The sequence below is a fragment of the Calliphora vicina genome, chromosome 5 (assembly GCF_958450345.1).
Source record: "Calliphora vicina chromosome 5, idCalVici1.1, whole genome shotgun sequence".
Taxonomy (NCBI): domain Eukaryota; kingdom Metazoa; phylum Arthropoda; class Insecta; order Diptera; family Calliphoridae; genus Calliphora; species Calliphora vicina.
In genome coordinates this window covers 94,572,714-94,599,440 of record NC_088784.1, presented here as the reverse complement: position 1 = coordinate 94,599,440, position 26,727 = coordinate 94,572,714, and the positions used below count along the sequence as shown (strand labels likewise).

General features: G+C 30.9%; 1 protein-coding gene across 15 annotated transcripts in view; it reads left to right on the top strand.

Annotated features, from left to right (window-relative positions):
• mim (missing-in-metastasis) overlaps window positions 1-26,727 on the top strand; it is a 198,495-nt gene that overhangs the window by 133,565 nt on the left and 38,203 nt on the right. For all 15 annotated transcript variants that reach the window (XM_065514083.1, XM_065514088.1, XM_065514094.1 and 12 more), the window contains exons 3-4: window positions 15,381-15,442; window positions 19,390-19,463. In XM_065514083.1, the coding sequence (XP_065370155.1) occupies window positions 15,381-15,442; window positions 19,390-19,463 (136 nt within the window). The remainder of the gene's footprint in view (window positions 1-15,380; window positions 15,443-19,389; window positions 19,464-26,727) is intronic.

Genomic DNA, 26,727 nt, shown 5'->3' with positions numbered 1-26,727 from the left:
CCTATTTAAACTTCTATCCCACCATTATAATACCCACTCTTACTTGTTATTCATTTAATTTGTCTCTGAAATATTTTAACAAAAATATGGTCAAAACAAGCTTCTAGTTTTATATTTTTATTTTAATTTAATGTTGTTGTCTTCTAAAACAACAATTGCATTAAATAATTCTTGGATTTAAACTTGTTTTCACTTTTTTTTGTTTTGACGTTTGACCATATTTCAACATTTTCAACATTCCGTAAGTGGCATTAAACGAGAGCGTGCCACGTTAACGTGGAAACTTTTTTTTTCAAAACTATTTATCAACATAAGAAAAAGCTAAACAAAAAGAAAAATCTATATTAATAAACAAAAGATGGTCAGGTTCGTGAAACAACTGCAAATAGTTGGCTGGTTTTGCAATGTTCTTAAACAATATAGTTTGAGAAATCTTTATTTGGCATAAACCACTTTTAAATCGAAATTAATGTTATGTGCGATTTATAGTAGCTGGAAATTAAATCAGTGTTATGTAAGTTGTGACAAAAAATTGAAGTTTATAAAAGACATGTTTTAGTTGATTTAATGAAAAGTTTACAGTGAAGGACAATTTTCGAAACTCTCAAAGTCTAAAAAGCAATCGCAAAATGTAAATCTATCTGCCCGATTATGAATAAAAAATTCCGGGGAGTTTGTTCCCCTGGAGTTTTTTCTCATTGAATTTGAATAGGAAAATTGAGAAAAGGAGAAAAACTCCCGGGGAATTTTTATTCATAATTGGGCTGTATATATATAAAAATGAAATGGTCCATGTATGTAATGTCATCACGTGAGAACGGCTGGAGCGATTTGGCTGATTTTTTTTTATTCTATTCTAAATTTTCAGGAGATGGTTTGTATAGAAAAAAAATTCAAAAATTCCGGGTAAAACTCGGAAATTCTTTTTTTTGTGCGTCCAGTCAACTGTAATAAAAAAGCTCCCTAAAGTATGCAGTACAAATTTAGATATTTTATTTGCAAATAAATAAGAACAAGCTGGTGTGCGTGGGTTGGAGAAACTTGAAGAACTAACATTAGTAAATGCTACCGGGCGAAGCCGGGTCGATCAACTAGTAAGAAATAAAGTATTGGATTTTTTATGCTTCGAAAATGTTGAATTTTGTACCAACAAAGCGTCATATGCCGGAAGTTTTGATTTTCTTCTTCAATTTGCTAAAAAAAAGTTCAGCTGAAACTTACCGATTGCTCACCAAAGCTTATGGTGAATGTGTTGCAGGAGGCATTACTCCATGAAGATTGTTGTCAAACTCAACAAGAGCTTGCGAAATCATTGGGAGATAATCAAGCAGCAATTTCAAGACGTTTGTGAGCAGCAGGAAAATTGGGTAACATACGAATTGAAGATGCATGGCCGAAATGATGCTTGAACGCTAGAAAAGTCTAAAAAGCAATCGCAAAATATAAATAAGAAAAAAACTATTGGGGTTTTTTTTTTTGTTGCTTCGAAAATGTTGAATTTTGTACCAACAAAGCGTCATATGCCGGAAGTTTTGCTTTACTTCTTCAATTTGCAAAAAAAAAGTTCCGCTGAAGCTTACCGATTGCTTACCAAAGCTTATGGTGAATGTGTTGCATCGGTTTCCACATGCGAAATAAGATTTGTGCGTTTCAGGAGGCATTACTCCATGAAGATTGTTGTCAAACTCAACAAGAGCTTGCGAAATCATTGGGAGATAATCAAGCAGCAATTTCAAGACGTTTGTGAGCAGCAGGATAATTGAAAGCCGATTTTGCATGTCCAAAATGATGCTTGAACGAATCATTACTTGCGATGAAAAATGGATCCAATACGATCCGAAGTGTAAGAGATCGTGTGGGGTGTCCGACCAACCAGCCGAATCGACACCAAAGCCAAATATCCATGGCGCTAAATTAATTCTCTGTATTTTGTGGGACCAAAGGGGTCCTATCTATTATGAGTTGCTGAAATGTGACCAGACCATCACGGAACCTGTACCTGCTACCCAAGCAGCAATTTCAAAACTTTTACGAGCAGCAGGATTCATCCAATATCAGGGAAATTGGGTACCATATGAATTGAAGCCTAGAGAAATTGAAAGACGATTTTGTATATCTGAAATGCTGCTTGAATTCTATAAAAGAAAATCCTTTTTGCACCAAATCATTACTAGCGATGAAAAATGGATTCCTTACGATAACCCGAAGCTTAAGATATCGTACGTAAAGTTCGGCCAATCAGCCGAATCGTCACCAAATCCAAAGATCCATGGCGCTAAGGTAATGCTCTGTATTTGGTAGGAGCAAAAGGATGCTATCCTATTATGAGCTGCTGTAATCTAACCAGACCATCACTGGCAACCTTTACCGAACGCAAGTGATTGGTTTGAAGCGAACATTTGCAGAAAAACGACCAGAATATGTGGACAGACATGAAACCGTAATATTCCATCATGACAACACTAGTATTTAGAATGTGGTGGTTGGAAAGTTTTGCCTCACTCCAGAGTTTGCCCCGTCCGACTACTATTTGTTTCGATCGATGCAGAACGCTCTCTCTGGGCTACGCTTCACTTCAGGACAGAGTATCCGAAATTGAATCGTTCTTAGCCTCATAAGATGAGCAAGCAACTTCAAAAGGTTTGCGAGCAGTATTCATCTAATATGAACTGCTGAAATCTGGCAAGACTATCACATGGTCCTGTATCGAACGCATCTGATTCGTTTGAAGCGAGAATTTGCCGAAAAGCGCCCAGAATATGCGGCCAGACATTATGCCGTAATATTCCATCATGACAACACTCGGCCAAATGTTGCAGTAGCTGTTAAAAACTATTTAGAAAAAAGTTGTTGGGAAGTTTTGCCTCACCCGCTTTATTGTCCAGACCTCGACCCGTCCGTCTACTATTTGTTTCAATCGATGGAGAACGCTATCTCTGGGATACGCTTCACTTTGGAACAAAGTATCCGATATTGGCTTGATTCGTTCTTGGCCTCAAAAGATGATCAGTTCTTTTGCCTAGAAATCCATATGTTGCCAGAAAGATGGGAAACGGTATTGTAAACATGACGGAAAAGTATGTCGCGTGACAAATCATACTTAAGGTTGTAAAACAAAACCCTATGCAAACATTTCAACAAAACAGCTCTGACATGTACCAACCAGCAAAAAATGGTGCTTCCTCGGAAGCAGGTTTGTAAGGCAGAGAGCACTTGTATACTGCTACCACTTCGCATGAAAGATTACATGATTTTTATATGCGATTCCTCGCGTAGAGGCTCTGCATAAGGAATCCAAAATAAGCATATTTCACAGCTTTAAAATTAACCTGATTTCATCGAATTAAACAATTGTGCACATAGATTTTAGAGCTGCTGAGAAGCAATAAAATCTTACAGGCCCAGTGATTGCCTAACAAGAAGCGCTGATTTTTTCTAAGTTCTTCACCACCTATACGAATAGCTTAATGTATGCCTTCCAAAATCATTTTTGTAAGGCAATAATTTTAGGATGCAATTAATGTAGCAGTAGAAGATGCAGTACTCATATTTATTGCTTCCAAATCCAGAATATTTTTTGCTGGGCAATGTCGCGTTCCGGTACCTAAATCATCGTTTGTTATTAGTACTTGGAGATTGTTCTAATAAAGTGGCTGAAAATTTTAGTTCAAATGGAAATTAAGTGACTTTAAATTAAATACAAGTTAATGCATCTAACAATCACACTAAATTTTTTTTAGAAATTTTCAAAGTGTCACGTTCGGAATCGTAAGTGTATCTCTTTTAAAATTTGTTACATTTTAAATGTTTTATTTTTGTTTTCCAAATAAAACTGTCGCTTGTGGCCGAATAATCCGAATTACACACATGATAGAAAAATATATCACGTTACAAATGTCGCGTGACGTATCATACTAAAAGTTGTAAAACAAAAACAACTCTCAATTAATAACTACATTATTACATTCTTCTTTAATAAATTATGTTCCAGTTCAATGATTTTCGCATTTTTCTAGAAGCAGTCGAAAACGATTTATATTTTTGTCCCGTTCGGTATACCAGATTTATTTCTAATATACTGGAGACAACTAATCGGCAAAACCTATATTTTGAACTAAAAATAAGCTATAAAAAATGTAAATACGAGAAAAAAATTATTCAGTTTTCTTTATTATTTATATTTCAAAGACATGTCGCGTTCGTTACCCTTGAAATGTTCATATATTGTGTAAATATTTGAACAAATTCACAACTGAAATAAATAAAAATTAACAGTAAAACCGTTAAGGTTGTCTACGTTTTACACTAAGTTACCGTTACCGAAATAATCAAAACCTCTATTCTATAAAAATGTAAATTTTTATTTTCCTACAAAGTGTCACAACATTTGCACATATGTTTGTTTTAAGTTTATAGGTCAACAAACTAAAATCTTACAAAGCTTTCGAAAAATATAAATAATGGTTAAAATCAAATTTTTAATTAAACACAAATGCATCTCCACAAAAACAAACGCATGAAACCTCCATAGAAATGTATGTATTGAGATTTAAAGCAACAACTCGTTGTGAAATGGGTTAAATGTAATACAGCGTACAACGTTTTATGGGTCAAAAAAATCATAAAATTGCAATTATTGTTTTAGCCAACTGTTAAAACCCTCAAAGGCAAAATTTTAAAAACAATTGTGGTGGTCTGTAATTGCAGCAGCAGCAACAGTTCTGCAATGGTTTTGTTAAATAATTTTGTATGAAATAAAATTATTTATGCCAACATTAATGATGTTTTATATGTGGTTTTTTTTAATTTCACAAATTTACATTATTTTTGCTTTGACAAGTGTCCACAAATTAAAAAAAAAAAAACAACTTCACTGGACTGTTTAAAATTCTTATTTCTTTTGACGTGACTTGAATATTTTATCGAGTGCGAAAAAAATCCCACAAAAAAAGCAGTTAATAATAATTTTGGTTGGTTTTTTTTTATATATTATTTTGCTTTAACCACGCTGATGAATTTGTTCTTATTTTGACAAATATTTATTTATGTTGTGATAATAAATTTCTTTATTTTTATTTTATATTATCTGTTGATTTGGTTTGGAAAAGTAAACATACAAATAAAAAAGAAACACACGTATTAACATTAATCACGTGCCATATTTTATGTACTGACCTAAGACACTATTAAATGCTTGTAAATATGTTTATGACACGGAAAGTTGGTTGAGAACACCTTAAGAATATTTATAAGGTTCGAAAAGAGTTAAATGTGAAGAGAAACAGCACTGGTTAAATAATAAGCAGGGAAACCAAAATATGCAAATGCATGTTTTTTCTGGTGAGTCTAATGAGCACATGGATAAGATATTTACACGTTTCAGAACTATTTAAGAATTTTGGCATCGATTTGTTAGTGCATATTTTTGCATATTTTACCCTTAAATACATATTTTTGCATATATTTGTTTTAAGAGCATATTTATGTCATATTTTGCGTTTTTAGAGCATATTTTACTGTTTAATAGCATATTTTGAGTTTATCAAAAACAAATTTTGTCTAACTATTGTGTTACAGGTTTTTACTTCCTTTGTTTAAAATTCAAAATTGAAAAATAGATGGCTTTTCACCAAAAAAAAAATTTAAAAAACAGAAATTTTTTTTTGGAAATTTAAAATAACAATTCGAAAAAATTTTTTATCCAAAAAATTAAAAAACTGAAAATTTTTTTTCCAAAAAAATTAAAAAACTGGAAAAAAAATTTTTGTTCACCTAAAAATATTTAAATTTTTTATTTTGAAGTATAATTAGGTGAAGGGTATATAAGATTCGGCACAGCCGAATATAGCTCTCTTACTTGTTTTAATATAAAATAAGCACTATTTTAATAATAGCTCCATCTAAATATCAAATTTTAGTTCTAATTCAAACTTAACCGTTCTAAGTGTTAAAGAAATATTGTCTTTTAAATTTGCTCCTGTAACATCAGTTGATGTCGAAAGAACATTTTGTATGTATAAAAATGTTTTCAGATCCAATAGACAAGGATTTTTATTTGAAAATTTAAGTAAATTTTTTTTGGTTAAAAATTATGTAAAAGTTTGTTTTTTTAAGAGCATATTTTTTAAATTTTAAGAGCATATTTTAAAGTTTTTACTGCATATTTAAAGCGCCTAAAACGCTTTTTTTAGAGCATATTTCCGGTTTCCCTGATAATAAGCAACGGCTAATAAGGAAATAAAGTTATTTTCAAAACGATTATATAGAAAATTTAACTAATACCATGCCGACTGAGTAAGGAGTATTAATTTCAATGTTTTTCAATTTTTTTTATTATTATTTATTTTCTAACAGACCCCTTTGTGCTCCACAAAGGCACAGTAAAGTGTCAATTGTCCCCACCATAGATAACTTGGGACCGATCAATTAAAAGCACTCGTTCGCTATAGAAAAACAGCACATAAATTTTTTTTTCCAAATTTTAAAATTTTTTTTAAAAAAATTTAAAATTTTTTTTTTCCATTTTTTTAATTTTAATTTTTTTTTTAATTTATTATTTTTTTAAAATATGACAAAAAAATTGTTTGTAAAAAAAATTGGGCTTAAAAAATATTTTTCACGATTTCGACCCACTTACTATACTATAGCAATGGACTTTGAAATATCTATCATCAGATGTCCATATTAATGACTTAGTATTTTTGATAAATATAGATCAAAAATCGAGGTTGTCCCGGTTTTTTTCCTTTTATATCAGCCATTGGTGGGCCAATTTTCTCGATTTTAAATATCAATCGAGCAGGGAGTGTAAGTTATCAATTGACCTCGCAATATATAACATAGGGACAATAAAGTGTCAATTGACCACAACATGCATAACTAGTTACGAGGCTACTTATTTTAACACGGAAATGCCCCAAGAAGGTGATCAATTTACCTTTTTGGATTACAATGAGACTAGTCCAAAGTAGTCAACGCATTGGATTCACACACCGGTTGCATAGAGTCAGTTACCTTACTAACTACCTAACTTGTTACTTGGTCAGCTACATAACTAGTTATTTTAACATGTATGGGTGCTAAATGACCCCAATTAGTCAATTAAAACGACATCTCATAGGCAATCCAATAACCGCTTGTTTGAAAACAAACCTTCCTCCGACAACTCTCCAATAAATAACTACTTTCTAAGTACAAAATAAACATTTAAAGTGGCTACACTCTAGATTACTTAGTGCCACTAAAGTGACAATTGACTTCACCCTAGGTTACATGGGATGCCAGTAAATGTGAGGAGACGCAGAACAAAAGGTATATTTTCGAATTTTTTTTTGGCATTTTCTTAAAATATTTGGGTTGAAATCTTGTAGAAAAAATCAATTTCCCAAAATTTTTAAATTTTCAAAAAAATACCCTTTGTTCTGCGGCTCCTCATATAAAGTAGACTGGATTATATCAACATAATTTCTATAAAACCAGTTTGTACTCACAAAAATGTCCATTGCAAAAACAAAGTTTAAAGTGACTACACTCTAAAATTACTTAGCGACATTTAAGTGACAATTTCTTCACTCTAGATTACTTGGATGTGTAAATTACAAAGAAAAAACTTCGCATTACAAAAGGACAAATTGACAATTGACTCTGCAGTAGGCTTTAAAGTGACTACACTCTAGATTACTTAGAGATATTAAAGTGACGATTGACTTCACCCTAGATTACCCGGAAATTATAAAGTAACCAATTGATTTATCCCTGCATTACAAAGAACACACATGCGTGTCATATTACCCAAAAATATATAAATTGAAATCAGCCAGGTATTGTAATTAGACATTAAGGAAAATTACTGTCTAAAATAGATGCATTGACTTCTTTTGTAATCAATGCACAACTGCTGGGTGAGGGTTGTATGAATAATCAAAGTAAAGTTAAATTTTCATTAAATTTAAACACAAATAATAATAATTTCATTCTTCTAACACTGCTGGTAGTTTAATTGTGTAAATTTATTGTAAATCGCTTTAATATTATGTAAATTTAAATAAATACATAAATTTAAATTCATAAGTACATTTAATATGTAATGAATATTCAAATCCCTTTAGGCTTTATATTAAGGTGGCACCGTTTGTAGGGAGGAGAAATAAGTTGGGGTAAATAATAAAAATAAAAATATTTTGATTTGGTAACAAATTATTGACCATAAATAGCCCGTAAGATTGGAATCTTAAAAACTAAAAGAAAATAAGTTGTTGATGTTCCCCCAACTGAAATGAAAGAAAGTTTAGTTTGTTTGAGGATATCATGTCTCAAAAAGTTTGTACCTTTGGATCAATGGATAAAAAGGTTTTTTTTTTTCTAGAGTTTTTATGATTTTTTCATATTTCTCTTAAAGAAAACATATGGGCAATTCCATATCATCGTACTTGACATTTGTATGCCTATAGAGTGGAATAGATTTTGGAAAAACAAGAGTATCTGAAGAATAATTTGGTCTTTATGTTCCATTCAGAGGGTACTATATTTTAAAATAATAAAAAGTTCTTTCGAAATATTGTTGTCCAAAATATTGAGCGAAATAAGGGTATATTGTACGTGACATAAAAGGGAACTCATTTTGAGGAACATGTAGTAATATGCAAAAATATTCGAATCGTGAGAGGCGTTATGTTTTCTTTTAATTTCTTACACTAAACGAAATATTTTTCCTTTACAATCCGTCATATTTAAATAAAAACAATCTTTGGATGATTTTATAATAAATAAAATTTAATATCGTTCGTGACATACCGTACGTGACAGATTTTTCTCTTTTAACACAATATATATTCTGTAAATATACATATGTATACAAAAACTAAAAAAACTGAATAGAAAATATACATTCGGTTTCAATAAACAATTTGACAATAGCAAAAAAAACAATCAGAGTCATATTCATTTCATACTACAAGCTAATTTTCGCCGCAATTTTAGCCTAAAACATTAAAAAATTAAATATAATCAGTTTAAAGTATTATTTTTGTCTTCAAAATGTTGTAATATGATCTAAATACTTTCACATAGTAACATTTTATTATTTTCATCTTGAAAAAAAGTTTCAAGGGTTTTTGTTTTTTCAGTCGTTTTCTCGCCCATATGAAATATTAGTATCATGTGAGAGGTAAATTTAATATGAAACTTAAATAAGTAAGATAACTATATCGCCTGTGTCGAATCTTATACACCCTTCACCAAATTATGCTATACAAATAAAAAAAAAAATATTTTTTATTTTATAATTTATTAGTGAAATATTTAGGCCAAACATTTTTTAATTTTTTTTTTTTAAATTAAATTTTTTTTTTTATTTTTAAATTTATTAGTGAACAAATTTTATAATAAAAAAAAATTTGGGTTAAAAATTTTTTTTTTCCGATTTTGAACCATTGTAGGTCAGAATTATTATGGCCTTATATACGCCGTTGCAAAGGTCTTAGAAATATCTATGATTAGATATCCATATTGCCTATATTAATGACTTAGTAATCCAGATATATGTATATCAAAATAGGTAAAAAAATCGAGGTTGTCCTGGTTTGTATAATGCATTTGTGCAGATGTTTGTAACGCCCAAAAATAGTAGTCTAACACCCACCTTAAAGTATACCGATCGACTTAGAATCACTTCTGAGTCGATTAAACGATGTCCGTCCGTCTGGCTGGCTGGCTGTCCATGTAAATCTTGTGCGCAGAGTACAGATCGCAATTTTGAAGATATTTCGATCAAATTTGGTATATATTATTTTTTTGGCCCAACGACCAAGCCTATTGAAACTGGCTGAAATCGGTCCATTATTTCACCTAGCCCCCATACAAATGTCCTTCCGAAATTGGACTTTATCGGTCATAAATGTTTAATTTATAAATGTATCTCCACTAAATGCGCTCCAAATTAGTTTTATATATACAAAATTCATGTCACCAAATTTCGTTACGATCGGTCCATAATTAGTCATAGCTCCCATATAGACCCGCTTCCGAAAATCACTTTAACGTGCATAAATCGCTTAAAAATGTTGATATACTCACAAAATTCAACAAAGTAAACTTTCATACAGACATAAATCACACGACCTAATTTCATGGTGATCGGTCCATAATTGGTCATAGTCCCCATATAAGGCCCACTTCCGAAAATCACTCAAAAATATAAATTATTGAAATTTTAAAAGAAAAATGTTTTTGCTCTTTTACTTAGTGTAGTGTATGGTATGGTTTATATCTGTGGGCCGATTTATAGCCGGTTTAACCGAGCCGAGTCTATAGCGGATACTTTTATTTATGAATCATGTATGTAGGTTATGTAGGGGCTACGAGAAGTTGATTTCAACATACAGACGGACATGGCTATATCGACTCCGCTATCTATAACGATCCAGAATATATATACATATATGTACTTTGTGATGTCGCAAATGAAAAATGTCAGTCATTGTGAAGGTTATGAAAACTTACATTTTTATCCTTTGATCCAGGTTTTGCAAATACTAACGCCAGGACAAATAAAATCTTAAATTGAATTAAACTTTTATTATAGTTGGCAACATTCACAACATTTTTTTTGGGCCTCCTTATCATTTATATTATCTTTTTCACATCAATAAAGGTTAAATATTTATTGGTTTTCTGCCTATTATTCATTTTTCTACGAATTGTTCCAATTAAAATCCTTGTTCGAAGGGCAGGGTCATTGATTGTTTAATACAACACATTTGTATGAATTTATATCTCTATCTCTTTGTGTCTATCTATTGATTTCTATTTAATTTAATTGTTTAATATTAATTAAACTTCCTGGTAGTAATTTCAAATGCTATACAATACAACATTATCATGACATTTTCAAATGCCATCTTCATTTTCCGCTCCCTTCTATTTCATTGAAGAAAAAAAAATAACAAAAATTAATGCAAACTGTTAAGCGAAGGCGCTGTAATTTTTAATTTCTGCTGAGACAATAAGTAGAAACATTTTAAACGTAAAACGTTTCAGATTACTACAAATGTTACTAATATACTTAGTGGGACGTGATACGTGGATACATTCTCGTTTGCTAAACATTTAGGACATTTATGAGGCAATGGAGGTTAAAAATTAATGACCGATTTTAAATTCCTAGCTCCTGTTACAAATAAATTGATTAATTGATGGGTAAAAAGGCAACAATTTCAACGCATAATAAAAAAGAGGGCATTGTTACATTTGAACAAGTTACTCGTCATGGTTTTGCATTTTTTCGCAAAAGAACACCAAAAAGGGCAACATTATTGCATGGCAAGAAATGTGCAAGAGTTCATGATAGTCAAAATATTAGCAGAATCGTCCGTTATTTAATGTTATTTACTAATACAAAACTTCTGTAAAAGCAAATCAATAAATTGAATTAATTAACCATTGTCCTGCATGTAGGGTATTTATACACTTGACTAAACACATGTTAATTAATTGGCCGTCTGTACATCTAATTTATGCTTAATATTTGTATAAACATCATCAAACGCATTGAGCGCATAAAGCACTTATGAACAGCCCGCGGTCCGGACCGGACCGGTCACATATTCTTCCACCATTAAAAGCAATCAACTATGACAATTAATAATTCAGCAATTTCAATCAATCAAAATTGAATTTATTTAATCAAAGATGTTCATTATAATGATAATAAAGAAAACAATGTCGATGATGATGATGATGATAATTATGATTATGATGTTCGAAATTGATAACTAAACTTGAAAAACTTTCGAAAAGACAGCAGCACCAACAAACAATATTCAACAAATTCTCTTTGATTCAGACAATTGAAATACATATTGTTGGCATCATCATTTAAGTTTTTTCTGTTTTCTTTAATAAAAAAGCGTTTCTTTCCAGATCGTTTTTTTTTACAAATTTATTTATTTTTTATTATTTATTAAATTGGCAATGAAAGGCAGATATTACAGTACAGTATTCTTTTCAAATTTTGTTTTCAGTTTTCTTTTTAAACGTTTATTTATTGTGTTTCATTTTAAGATTCTATTTCAAGGTTAAATTTATAATTGAAATGTAGAAGAATTTAAATTGTATAATTTTTTTATGTTTATTTTATTTTTGGTTTGTTTTATTATTAAGCTAATAAAAAATACATTTTAGCTTTTATTTTTAATTACCAAACATTAACACTTTGTTTCGCAAACAAAAAATATAGATTTTTGCATTTAATTGCCAAACAAAATATTGAGGTAATTAAAAATTATACAAAGTAAATAATAATTAATTGTTTGCCAGAATAACTACTTGGATATGTTTAATTTATTTAAAAGGTATGATTCAAAGAGAATTTATTAAATACTAGTTGATCGCCCCTGCTTCGCCCGGTAGCATTTACTAATGTTAGTTCTTCAAGTTTCTCCAACTTACGCACAGCAGCCTGTTCTTATTTATTTGCAAATAAAATATCTAAATTTGTACTGCATACTTTAGGGAGCTTTTTTATTACAGTTGACTGGACTCACAAAAAAAATAATTTCCGAGTTTTAACCGAAATTTTTGAATTTTTTTCTTTACAAACCATCTCCTGAAAATTTCGAATCGAATAAAAAAAATCAGCCAAATCGCTCCAGCCGTTCTCACGTGATGACATTACATAGTCTGCTTTTACACAGGACAAGTTTTCTTGCGCAAGTCTAGAGTTTATAGGAGAGAGAGGCAAGAAGAAAGAAGAGGGGTACACACTTGCTTGTACTGGCAAGTCTCTTCAATTCTCTTTTGTTTTCTCATTTTCATTATGGCGTCTATTAGGTTTTGACATACAAAATTGAACACAGACTTGCTGTGTGTAAACAGTCGAGCAAGTTTAAAAGGGAATCGAAGAGACTTGCTTCAAGTAAACTTGCTGTGTGTAAAAGCAGACATACATGGACCATTTCATTTTTATATATATAGATTTTCGAGCTAATTGCTATTATTAGGCCAAAACAGTAAATGTTACCCAAAATTTTAAACCTTATTCAGTGTTACTGAAACTCAAATTAATAATGTCATGTTTAAACAATTATAACTGCTATTGCTTTTTTTTGAAAATCTAATATCTTGTATTAACAACTTCTTCAAAATGTTTTGACCCTAAAAATCAACTTTAAACTGTTTTGTACTCTCATTTTTTTCCTTTAAAATATTTAAATCCCTTTAATATATTTTTCTCCTTTTTATACCCTTCAGCTTCGTGAGAAGGGTATATATAAGTTTGTCATTCCGTTTGTAATTTCTACATTTTTCATTTCCGACCCTATAAAGTATATATATTCTGGATCCTTATAGATAGCGGAGTCGATTAAGCCATGTCCGTCTGTCTGTCTGTCTGTCTGTCTGTCTGTCTGTCTGTCTGTCTGTCTGTCTGTCTGTCTGTCTGTCTGTCTGTCTGTCTGTCTGTCTGTCTGTCCGTCTGTCTGTCTGTTGAAATCAGTTTTCTGAAGACCCCAGATATCTTCGGGATCCAAATCTTCAATAATTCTGTCAGACATGCTTTCGAGAATTTTGCTATTTAAAATCAGCAAAATCGGTCCACAAATGGCTGAGATATGAGGAAAAAACCAAGACTACCTCGATTTTTGACCTATTTTTTTACCTATATCTGGATTACTAAGACATTAATATAGACAATATGGATATCTAATGATAGATATTTCAAAGACATTTGCAAACGTCTTATATAAGACCATAGTAAGTTGGACCTACAATGAATCAAAATCGGGAAAAAATTTTGAACCCGAATTTTTTTTTTTTTAAAAAAAAATTTTAAAAACAAAAAAAAATTTTAAAATTTAAAAAAAAAATTTTTTAAATTTAAAAAAAAATTTTTTTTTCAAATTTAAAAAAAAAAAATTTTAAATTTAAAAAAAAAAAATTAAAATAACAATCGAAAAATTTTTTTTTTCAAAAAATTCAAAAACAACTGGAAAAAAATTAAATTTTGTTTACCTAAAAATATTTAAAATTTTGAAGTATAATTTGGTGAAGGGTATATAAGATTCGGCACAGCCGAATATAGCACTCTTACTTGTTTTTTAATGGCATTGTTATGAAAAGTTGTTGACAAATTGTTTTCATTTTGCTAAATCGTTATCCTTGACACATAAAGATGTTAGTAGGACTTTTTTTGTTGAGATTTGTGTTTCTTTTCTTACGCTTCCAAGAAAAATGTCATGAATATTATTTTAAGTTACAAAAATCTTAGCTTAGTAATAAAATACATAACAATTTATGGCAATAAATGGCTTAAATCTAACTAAATATTTGTTGTGGATGAAAATATTATAATTTATAATCATGAACAAAAAAAAAGGATTCTCAGAAAAATGGCTTAAATATTATTTTGACTTATAAAAAACTTTGTTTATGCAAAAATAAGTAAATTGTCATAATGGTAGAAGGAAAAGTTTTGAAGAAATTTATTGTAAAAATTCTATGAAATGTCTTCATAATGCAATTTTCAGCAAAGTAGTAGTATAAATATTTCTATAAATTAATTAAAAAAGTTGACTTAACCTATATGTATGCTTTAATTCTTTGATCTATTTATCCAAGCAAAAAAGTAGGCAATGAATTTTTGTTTGTATTTAAAACTTGTATGTAAAATATGCGTCTCTTTGTATTACAAAAAAAAGAAGATTATTTACCTCTTTCTTTCTTTAAATCTCGTTAAAACGTGATGAATTGTCAATGTAAGTAAGTTTGTATGCAAAAGAAATAAAAAAAAATATTGTTATGTATGATGTTGAAGTTGTTTGTTTATTGCTGCTGCATCCACGGCTTGTCATACAACATTTTTCCATTTATTAAGATTCACCGACTTTATACAAATTTTTTTTATTATTATTTTTCATTTTTTTCTCTTAACATTTTGTTGTATTGCTCTTTCACTCTCTGTTGTTGAAATTGGTGTCAGCCTAACATGATTCATTGCGCAATTGGGTACAGCAGCAGCAGCGGCACAACAAAACAACAACACATTTTTTTCAGCTGCAACATCAGTGGCAACTGAAAATTTACATATCATTTTAAAATAATGTGACAAGCATCATTATTATTATCATGATTTTTTTTTTATTGTTGCATATTTCATTATTCATTATTTTTATAAGCCACTTTACGTGTCACTATAAAACAAATTCGACAAGTGGTCGTCGTACGCTGATACTTAAATTAATTAATAAAATTATAAATGCAAATTATGTATTGGAAAATACAAATGAGAATCAATTTTTTATATCCTAAACTTGTTTTTATTAATAAGTTTTAATGCTCTTTATAGAATAATCATATTAATTGTATTCTTTATCTTTTATTTACAGAACACCTCACCATTATGGGAGGATTTCGTTGCTAAGGCCAGTAAATTACATGCTTGTTTACGGTAAGTTATTTTTATAAACCAGAACAAAATATTTTGAATTTTAAGTCGAGCTATTACGAACAAAAATCATGTAATATTTTAGTAGAACCAGAAGCTCCTAGAAATTTTTGGGCTGCACAAAATCCCGATTAAACAGAAATATTACATCCTCGTCTAGAGGATCTTCCTTAAGTTTCAGGTTGCAGTAGGCAGTTCTTCGCCTTACTTTACTACATTTTTTCACAGATTCCAACTGCTTTCAATTCAATATCGTTTTTGCAACTATGTGCTCTCTAGGTAAAGGGTGGGTAAATTTGAGGTTATGTATACGCTGTCAAATGATGAAATATCAACAAATGAGTTGTCATCATTTGACATTTAATTAGAACAAACTTTGGAAATGTTGACCATGAAACCCAGCACTCTTGAACAACGACTTATTATTGTGAATATTCAAGCAGCTTTTCCTCGAAATCAGGCTACTTTTGATGTTGACTTCAGTGACGGCGCCACGTGCCTTAAACCGGCCAAAAATTCATATATTGCATGATAAGTTTCCCGATTGTGTAATTCCTAATATTTGGGGAGGACAATTGACCGCGTTTTTATTGTTATTTAACGCGTCTGGGCATTTTTATCTGGGGTCCGGGCTTACATGAACAAACCACAAACAACTGATGCTCTGAAAGATAAAATTCGGTGCTGTATTGATGAGATAAGCGAAGGGTTTTGCAAAATGTGATTCAAATGTTGTTTTGAAAAGAGGTGGATATATTCCCGACATCATATTTTATTACTTGTTTTAGTTTTTAGTTTAATCTTTTCGTAAAGCTCACTTGGGTCCATTCAGTTTGTTCCTTTTGGGTTGCCTGAAAAGAGAAGTAATGGAGAGAGAGTGATAGAGATGAAGAGGAAGAGTTAAGACATAGAATATAGTAAAGTATTTGAGGTTGAGTAAAATTTCAAATGAGCAGCAGGAGGAGAACATTTTGAGTTCCAAGTCTAATGAAGAATTTGAGATCACTCGAGGGGATTCTGAGAAGAGAAGAAACGAAATGAAGAGAGAGATAGAGATGAAGATGAAGAGACATAGAATACAGTAAAGTATTAAAGTTTGAGTTAAAATGTTTAGACCAGAAGAAGGAGGAGACAATTTTGAGTTCCAAGTCTATTGATGGATTTCAGATCACCGGAGGGGATTCTGAAAACAGAATATATGGAGAGAGATGAAGAGGCAGAGTTAAGATATAGAATATAGTGAATTATTGGAGGTTGAGTTAAAATTTGCAGATTAGGAGAAGGAGGAGAACATTTTGAGTTCCACGTCCAAGAGATCACGCAAGGTGACGGTCACGGTAACCAATTGCTATTATTAATAAAGGATAAAATACACTCTAGCTTCATGTGCTTATAATTCAGAGAGACGGTCGAAGTATAGCAGTCCTAGAATTCTAATATGTAGATTTCCTAGTGACTAGTGCAATGACAAAGAAAGTGAAAAATTGTTTTATCCTCTTCTTCAGGTACTTCAGCCTGAAGAATATCACAGCCATTCGGACATATTTATCCCAAATTCCAACTTGATCACACTTCTTTAGAGCCATCCAAGACTCGTCGTATCAAGACGAGGGACCATCCACTAATTCGGTGTCGTTCGAAATTAGAAAACAGAAGTTTCTCGAGAAGAAGGTTCTGGGAGTTTATATTCTGTATAATGCCGATAACATTAGCATGACCATTCATGCATCGTGCTTGGCCTAAATACAAGGTGGCGCAAAAGTAAACTTCCGATGTTTTTTAGCTGTAATTAAAAAAAAATGAAAAACTTTGATTCTTCTTGTGAAGAATCAACCGCCGCCACAGTTGATTGTTATTTGAGCCCTTTTTATGGCATTTTCCATCACTTTGGCCAAAACTTCCGGCGATAGGTCCTCACATTCTTGACGGATATTGTCTTTAAGAGCTGCAAGAGTCTGAGGCTTGCTGACATAAACCCGCGACTTCAAAAAGCCCCACAAAAAGAAGTCTGGAGCGCCGTTGCACCGTCCTGTCGGAACCACATGTTTTCCAATCCCAATTCATCAAGTTGCGGCAAAAAGAACTCGTTGATCATTGCTCTGTAGCGCTCACCATTCACAGTAACCGTTTGGTCGATGTCGACGGCTCTTCCATGATATCCTCGGCTACAGCAGCAATATTCTCTGCAGAACGGCTACTCCGGAGTCTGCCACGCCTGGCAGCATCTCGTATTGTGCCAGTCTCTTCGAGGCGAGCGGCTAAACGTCGCAGTGTTGCACCAGTAGGCGTTGGACGGCCAGGAAATCTGCGACGAAATTCACGTTGTGCCAAAGTCACCGACCGATTATTGGTCAAATAAATAGTCAGCAATATTCCGCGTTCCGGAGCAGTGTAGCGTAACATTGTTTATTAACGTGTATTTCGCATGTGTTTACTACACAAATGTCAAAACAGAACTGACATTAGGGGCCAATCGCAAAATTTATAGCATTTTCTGATAGGAGGATTACTTTTGCGCCACCTTGTACTATGTTCAATGCTAATTTCCTGGTCATTAGATCTACCGAAATCCAGTTCAGTGACGTAAAAAGCAACTTTGTTATAGTCGTACGTAGGGCTCCATATAACAGGACCATCTCAAAAAACATGAAGTTTCAGCCATTGTCCAGTATTTTTCACGAGACAAAAACCTAGCGTTATCATGATGGAATATTACGGTTTCTGGACGTTTTTTGACCAATGCTCGCTTCAAACGAATCAGTTGTGTTCGGCTAATAATAGGTAGGACCCTTTTGGTTCCACCAAATACAGAGAATTACCATAGCGCCATGGATATTTGGCTGATTCGACTGATTGGCCGGGCTTCACGTACGTTCTCTTTCGCTTCGGGATATCGTAATGGGTCCTATTTTCATCGCATGTAATGATAGCGTTGAAGCAGCATTTCAGACATACAAAATCGACTTTCAAGGTCTTTCAACATCAATTCGTATGGTACCCCATTTCTCTGCTTTTGGATGAATCCTGCTGCTCGCAAACGTTTCGAAATTGCTTGAGTAGCTCACAATGATTTTGCAAGCTCTTGTGAAGTTTGACAACAATCTTCATGGAGTAATGCCTCCAATTTGTCTTAAACTGAGCGATATTTGTCTTCCGTGTCAAAATCACCACTTCTAAACCAAATCAATCGGTGTGCTTCAGCGGCAATTTTTTTTCAAAGTAATTTTTATGTCATACACCCAATATAATTTTTGGAAAATTGTTCAACTCTTGAAATTTTAAAGACCTTTTAAAATGACATCTGACCCGATCAAGCAAAACCGAGTACACTGTGTTTTTCCATTTGTAAAAAATGGCTGTTGCACGGTGTAATATTCATTAACGCTAAATTTAACATAAAATCTAGGCATAAATAAATCACTAAATCTCTTTTAAATTTAATTAACAAAATCGAATACACAAATAATTGGACATTGAATGCATTAAAACATTTAAAGACCCAATTTTGTTCACATACTGTGGGTGCTGGGTAAAGTAGCATAAAATGTTCTATATTATCAAAAATGTATAAAACACCACCAAAGAATGCTAATTTCTTAAAACATTTTTTATGTGCTAGAGCTTAACACTAAAACCAATAATAAAAATACATTCTAAATTGCTGGAGCATCCCAAAAATACAAGCCAGAAAACACAAAATTTATATATTTAGTTAAAGTATAAAAAAATGCCAAAACCATAAAAGAGACATAAAGAAAATGTTAACGAAGTTCAAATGTGTTATAGCCGCATGATTACATTATTTCCTTAATTTTAGCCAGACTGTGTTTGTTTGTTAAAAATTTAACATAGTTTTTTTTTATGATGCCATCATGTTTTTTTCATTCTATATTTTTTTAATTTTGTTAATTTATTTGCTTTTGTTTTTTTCTTTTTTTTTGTATTTACAGTGCGGCCATACAAGCTATAGCAGCATATTTGGATGCTTTCCAAAAAATCGCAGACGCAGCAACAAATTCAAGAGGTAAGTTCAAATTGTAACATAAACAAACAAAAAAATAATAATATAAACTCTGAAATATTCTAAACGAATAGTTTTTGTAGTAGTTTTTGTGTGATACAAGTAGTAAAATTTAAAATTTGGTTTAATATTGTTGAACAATTTGAAAAATGTTTTAATTTACACCATGAAATTACGAGGGGGCTTTGTTAAGGAGTGGAGTAGTTTTCATCAATACCTGAATAGGCTGAAATTTGGCATTCATGCAAATGACGGGGGCCGAATTACCGTATTCGTGATCGAATGAGCTATCGTATCGATATATATATATTTCGATATCTAAATTATAATAAAATGTACTATACATATTTCATGTCATATATCTCCTGATCCTATTCAAGCATGCCAGGAATTCCTAGCCAGAGACTTTATTGCAGCATAACTCTCAGTATGTATAAATATCCCTTATAAAGCCAATCGGAATCCTAAACGACATACTTATCTTAAATTCCAATTCGATCCTTTTTTTTTGAGTCATCCGAGACTCATCGTATAAAGGCGAGGGATCCTCCACTAATTCTGTGTAGTTCGAAATAAAAACAAGTAAGAGAGCTATATTCGGCTGTGCCGAATCTTATATACCCTTCACCAAATTATACTTAAAATTTTTTTTTAAAATATTTTTATTTAAACAAAATCAAATTTTTTTTTTCCAAATTGTTTTTTAATTTTTTTTTAAAAAAAGTTTTTTCAAAATTTTTTTTTTTTAAATTTCTTTAATTATTTTTTTTGGAAAAAGAATTTATGACAAAAAAATAGTTTTGATGAAAAAAAAATTCGGGTTAAAAAATATTTTTTTCCGATTTTGACCCATTGTATGTCCAACTTACTATGGTCTTATATACGTCGTTGCAAAGGTCTTTGAAATATCTATCATTAGATATCCATATTGTCTATATTAATTACTTAGTAATCCAGATATAGGTAAAAAAATAGGTCAAAAATCGAGGTTGTCCTAGTTTTTTCCTTATATCTGTGGACCGATTTTCTCGATTTTAAATAGCGACCGAGCCGGAAGAATTTCGGAGATATTGATGTATGAATCGTGTATGTAAGTTATTTGGGGGCTTCGGAAAGTTGATTTCAACACACAGAAGGACAGACGGACATGGCTATATCGAGATATAGCCATGTCCGCCATATCGATAGCGGAATATCGATAGATATTCCGCTATCTATAACGATCCAGAATATACAGTGGTGGCCAGGAATTTAAGACAAAAATTGTTTGCTAAATTCCACGTGATTGTCAATTATTTTTTCAAATATTTCCACAAATATGTATGCATGAGGACTGTTTTAACACACAAGTGTGTTTTATTCGACTGTGTCAATTCATACATATTCACCACGAACACATAAAATTTTTCTACAACTTGACCAAAATTTTTTTTTTTTTAAATAAACATATTTTCTCACATTTATATCATATAATTTTATTATTATAAAATATTCGGACCAAATTTCGTATTTTTAGTTCCATTAGTTTCGGTCATATCATGTTATTAACAGCGGATGTTCGCTGAGGTGGGTCAACGTATTTCCACATATCTTTGTCCATATATGTTTTACCGATTTTTCCAAACATTTTTCAGAAACTAGAAACATTAATAATAAATTTCATACCCCTAGAGGTCCTTTTATTTTGGTTCTATCGCACTTAAAATTCAGTTGATGAAAAAATTCAAGTAATTGTCTTAAATTGGTGGCCACCACTGTATATACTTTATGGGGTCGCAAATGAAAAATGTGGAAATTACAAACGGAATGACAAACTTATATATACTCTTGCCACTCATGGTGAAGGGTATAAAAAAAATACACTATCAGTTTTATGTCAATGCAATATTATGTTCGAAAATTCAAAATCGAAAATTCGATTTTATGTTCGAAAAAAAAAATTAAAGCTGTTAAAATAATTGTAGTTCATGCATAATCCAAATGACAATGCAATATTATGTTCGAAATTAAATTCGCACTTATGTTCGAAAATTTTTTGGAATCTTGAAAATGTAATGTTGGCTTTAATTGAAGCCAATTTCTTACATTTTCCAAAAAAAATTTAAATTCGAAATTGAAAATACGAAGTTTTCTTGAAAAAAATGTTAAAGCTGTTAAATAATCTCTAGATCATGCAGAATCCTAATGAAAATGCACTATTATTATGTTCGAAAATGAATTGAAAATTCGAACTTATGTTCGAAATTTTTTTAAAGCTTTTAAAATAATCTCTAAATCATGAGGATTCTTGAAAAAATAATTTTAAATTTATTTGGCTCCAATTTCTTACATTTTCCAATCCAAACTTACAATTTTATTTTAAAAACTTTAAAATTCGAAATTGAAAATCGTAATTCGAAAATAATTTTTAAAAGTTGTTAAAATAATCTGTAGATCATGCATAATCCTAATGAAAATGCAATATATGTAAGTTCGAAAATAAATTCGAAAGTTCGAACTTATATCCGGAAAATTTTTAAATCTTTTAAAATAATCTCTAAATCATGAGGATTCTTGAAAAAAAATAATGTTAGCTTTAATTAAAGCCAATTTCTTACATTTTTCATTCAAACTCAAACAGTTTTTTAAAAAAACTTTAAAATTCTAAATTGAAAATTCGAAGTCATGTTCGAAAAAAATGTTAAAGTCTTTAAAATAATCTCTAGATCATGCATAATCCTAATGAAAATGCCATATTATGTTCGAAAATAAATTCGAAAATTTGAACTTATGTTCGAAAATTTGTTAAAGCTTTTAAAATAATCTCTAAATCATGAGGATTCTTGAAAAAATAATTTTAACTTTATTGGCGTCAAATTTCTTACATTTTCCAATCCAAACTTAAATTTTTTTTAAAAACTTTAAAATTCAAAATTGAAAATTCGAATTTATGTTGAAAAAAATGTTAAAGCTGTTAAATAATCTCTAGATCATACAGAATCCTAATGAAAATGCAATATTGTTCGAAAATAAATTCGAACTTATGTTCGAAAATAAATTCGAACTTATGTTCGAAATTTATTTAAGCCTTTAAAATAATCTCTTAATCATGAGAATTCTAAAATAAATAATATTAGATTTATTTCCTACATTTTCCAATTTCGAACTTTAAAATTTGTTTAAGAAACTTTAGAATTCGAAATGAAAATCCTCAATTCGAAATTATGATCGAAATAATTTTGTAAAGCTGTTAAAATTAGTTCTAGTTCAAGCATAATCCTAATGACAATGCAATATTATGTTCGAAAACAAATTCGAAATTTCGAACTTATGTTCGAAAAATTTTTAAAACATTTAAATAATCTCTAAATCATGAGGATTCTTGACGCCAATTTCTTACATTTTCCAAATTCGAACTAAAAATTTAATTTTCACAAATTTTAAAGTATTTTTCAATGAAATTTAGGATATTAAGCTTTTTAAGATATATTCGAAAATTCGAAATTAAATTCGAATTTTTTAAATGCTCTAAAAAAAAGAAATATATAGAAAAAAGAAATATTTTGCTTCGCGCTCGCGTTGTTAAAAAGGTTTTAGCGGATCTCAACTTAAACAAGTCTCCTGGGCCTGAATGTATACCTGCACTGATTTTGAAGCAGTTTTCTTCGACACTAGATCGTCCATTAGCTAACATTTTCTGAACTTTATACCGTGCCGGGAAATTTCCTGTATGTTCCTGTAACGCTAAGGTTCCTGGGCTAAAATTATCGCCCAATAAATAGCAAATTTGTTCTCCACTTTCCGAAGTTATGGAGAGTATGGTAAACTACCATTTTTTTAAATATTTAGAGTCCAACGATTTATTCAGCGACCGGCAGTATGGCTTTCATAGATGACTCTCTACGGTAGACTTTTTAGCCTTCCTATCGGAAAAATGGTGTCGTTCCATTCACCGTTTTGTCAGAAGTAAAGTGGTGGCTATAGATATTTCTAAAACTTATTGCTTTTGGCGTCCATAATAACTTCTCTCAAACAAGTTCAAGATCAACTCAGGGGTACTGCAAGGCTCCAGTCTTTCTCCTACTCTATTTCTTATTTTTCTGAACGACCTTCTACATCAAACTTCCAACCCTATCTGTTCTTTTGCAGATGACAGCAACATTTTTCATTCATATTCATTCAATTATAGATCAAGCCTGTCGGAGATTGGGGCAAAACATGAATGTTAAGCTTAACCAAGAGGAGTTGTGAGAATATAGTCGATTTTAATGCACGCAAGACTCAATGTTGTACACAGAGAACACAGATTTGTGATAGCAACCGAATTTGTTGCCAATCGAATGATTCGGTTGCACACATAGAATTTTTCAGTTCTAAAAACAGAAAGTCAGTTGATAAAGAAGAATTTAAGTTGAGGCAACCAAACTTTAGTTACCCCTTACAAAATATTGTAGCCACAACTGTAAAATTCGGACACTAATATAGAATCATTCGATTGGCAACAAATTCGGATGCTATCACGAATCTGTTTTCTCTGGGTGTAAGTATTAAAGAATCAGAAGTTGTTGATGTTGTAGGCATGAGTATTCAGTGAGATGTCTGATGGACACAACACATTTTTCAAGAGTCGAAAGAAATATTCAAGTGCCTTGGTTTTCTAAAATGGTGTAGGAAATACTTCACTCCATCTGATCTCCTTACTATTTACATCATTTATATCCGACCCAAAATGGAATACAACTCTCATGTGTGGGCTGCAGCTTCGATGTTTATTTTGGAGGTGCTTATCGGTGACAGTAGGGTATCCATCTTTATTGACTCACTGGAATATTATCGCAATGTGGGTTGTGTTTCACTGTTCTAACGTTACTGCAAATGGCAATACGCGTTCTTCGGCAAGTGCTCATCAATTCGTTGTCGACTGGTCAGTGGACCTAACTGTCCGTATATGTAATAAGCTTCCTGTCTGAAGTCTTTCATGTCACTTTCAATATAGGAAATTCAAATCAAATGTTTACAAACACTACTCCCTCTATCATCCTTCCCATAGCCTATTTTCCTAGTTCCAACGCAATGCATTGCATGAATAAATCAATCAAACGTTTAGAAAGGCAGCACTTTTTAAAGATGTTTTGTACAAAATATGTTGGCAACATATTGTGGCAGTAAAGAAAACGCCATCAGTCAGTTATCAAACCAACCACGTATCTTTTTTATCTGCAACACATGAAGAATACAAATTGTATGTAGTTTGTGTGATAAATGTTGCTGCCATTGTTGTTTGTAGTAAAATGTTTGTTGTTATTTCCTCCTCTATATTTACATAAGTCATTTGCGGTCAGTGATCTGATTTGGTTCTACATTTTTTTCTTTCTTCGTCTTCATCTGCTGCTTCTATAACTTTTCACAGTTTATGCTTCTTTTTTTTTGCTGCGATTATTTAGTTTTTCGTGATTTTCCATTTGAATTTTCTTTGAAAAGAAAAACCAAACAAAGAATTTCTACAATCTGTTATTTTTTGCATTTTTTGTGTTGTTTATTTTTTGTTACAAAAATCGATTGTATTTGTAGTATAAATGTCTTGTGGGGTGTTTGTTGTTGATGGGAAGAAAAAAAATTATGCAACAGTTTTTATACCCTTCAGCTTCGTGAGAAGGGTATATATAAGTTTGTCATTCCGTTTGTAATTTCTACATTTTTCATTTCCGACCCTATAAAGTATATATATTCTGGATCCTTATAGATAGCGGAGTCGATTAAGCCATGTCCGTCTGTCTGTCTGTCTGTCTGTCTGTCTGTCTGTCTGTCTGTCTGTCTGTCTGTCTGTCTGTCCGTCTGTCTGTCTGTCTGTCTGTTGAAATCAGTTTTCTGAAGACCCCAGATATCTTCGGGATCCAAATCTTCAATAATTCGGTCAGGCATGCTTTCGAGAATTTTGCTATTTAAAATCAGCAAAATCGGTCCACAAATGGCTAAGATATGAGGAAAAAACCAAGACAACCTCTATTTTTGACCTATTTTTTACCTATATCTGGATTACTAAGACATTAATATAGACAATATGGATATCTAATGATAGATATTTCAAAGACATTTGCAACGACGTATATAAGAATATAGTAAGTTGGACCTACAATGGGTCAAAATCGGGAAAAAAATTTTGAACCCGAATTTTTTTTTTTTAAAAAAAAAAATTAAAAAACAAAAAAAAAATTTTTAAAATTTAAAAAAAAAAAAATTTTTAAATTTAAAAAAAAAAAAATTTTAAATTTAAAAAAAAAAAAATAATTAAATTTAAAATAACAATCGAAAAATTTTTTTTTTCAAATAATTCAAAAAACAACTGGAAAAAAAAAATTAAATTTTGTTTACCTAAAAATATTTAAAATTTTGAAGTATAATTTGGTGAAGGGTATATAAGATTCGGCACAGCCGAATATAGCACTCTTACTTGTTTTTATTATATTTTATTATAATTTAGTTTGGAAAATGTTGGTATAATTTTTGTTGATTTTTCTTTATTTTTTTATATATAAAAATAAGTAAAAACCATACTCTATTTGTTTGTTTGTTTTGAAGCAGCAACATGTTGTTGCAAAATTCTTTAAACATTAATACCACAGTTTTTGTGGCTGTTAATGGTCTTAAATTTTGTATTTTTTTTAGAAATATTTTAGAGTTTCTTTTTTTTTTTGTGGTAGGAAAATGTTGTTTGGTGTTGGGTTTGTTTATTTTTACTTAGTTATTCCATTTGTAAATTGTAAATTATTTCCCATTTTGAAGTGATAAGAAAACAACATTAGATAAACAAATTTTTACATTATTTAAAATAAATACTGGTTGTTATAGTCAGTCAGACAGACACTTGTTTATTTAATTTAGACTAATGACAGGTAATTTTGAAATTGATTTTATTTTGTGGCCTAATTTTTGACCTGTGGTATTATATTATCATACAATATCATATGGTTTTCTACATTTTATTAATCACGAATCAATTTATGTGGGCTGTGGTGTGGTTGGAACTATTAAACTAAGTATATTTTTAATTATAGAAAATTATTTTCAAGCAAAATGCTTTAAATAAATTTTAGATACTGCAGAATATTATTTCATTAAATTCATTTTTGACCAACTCTCTTGGGCTTTTTGAATTTCCCGTCTCTCCTGTCAACAGGCATCTGTCAGTTGACTCCTGTCAAAATTTGAACAAGCTGCGTTATTTAGTTTATGTTTGACAGCTATTTATAGCTGACTTGAGGAGAAATTGCAAATTTCTTCTGCTCAT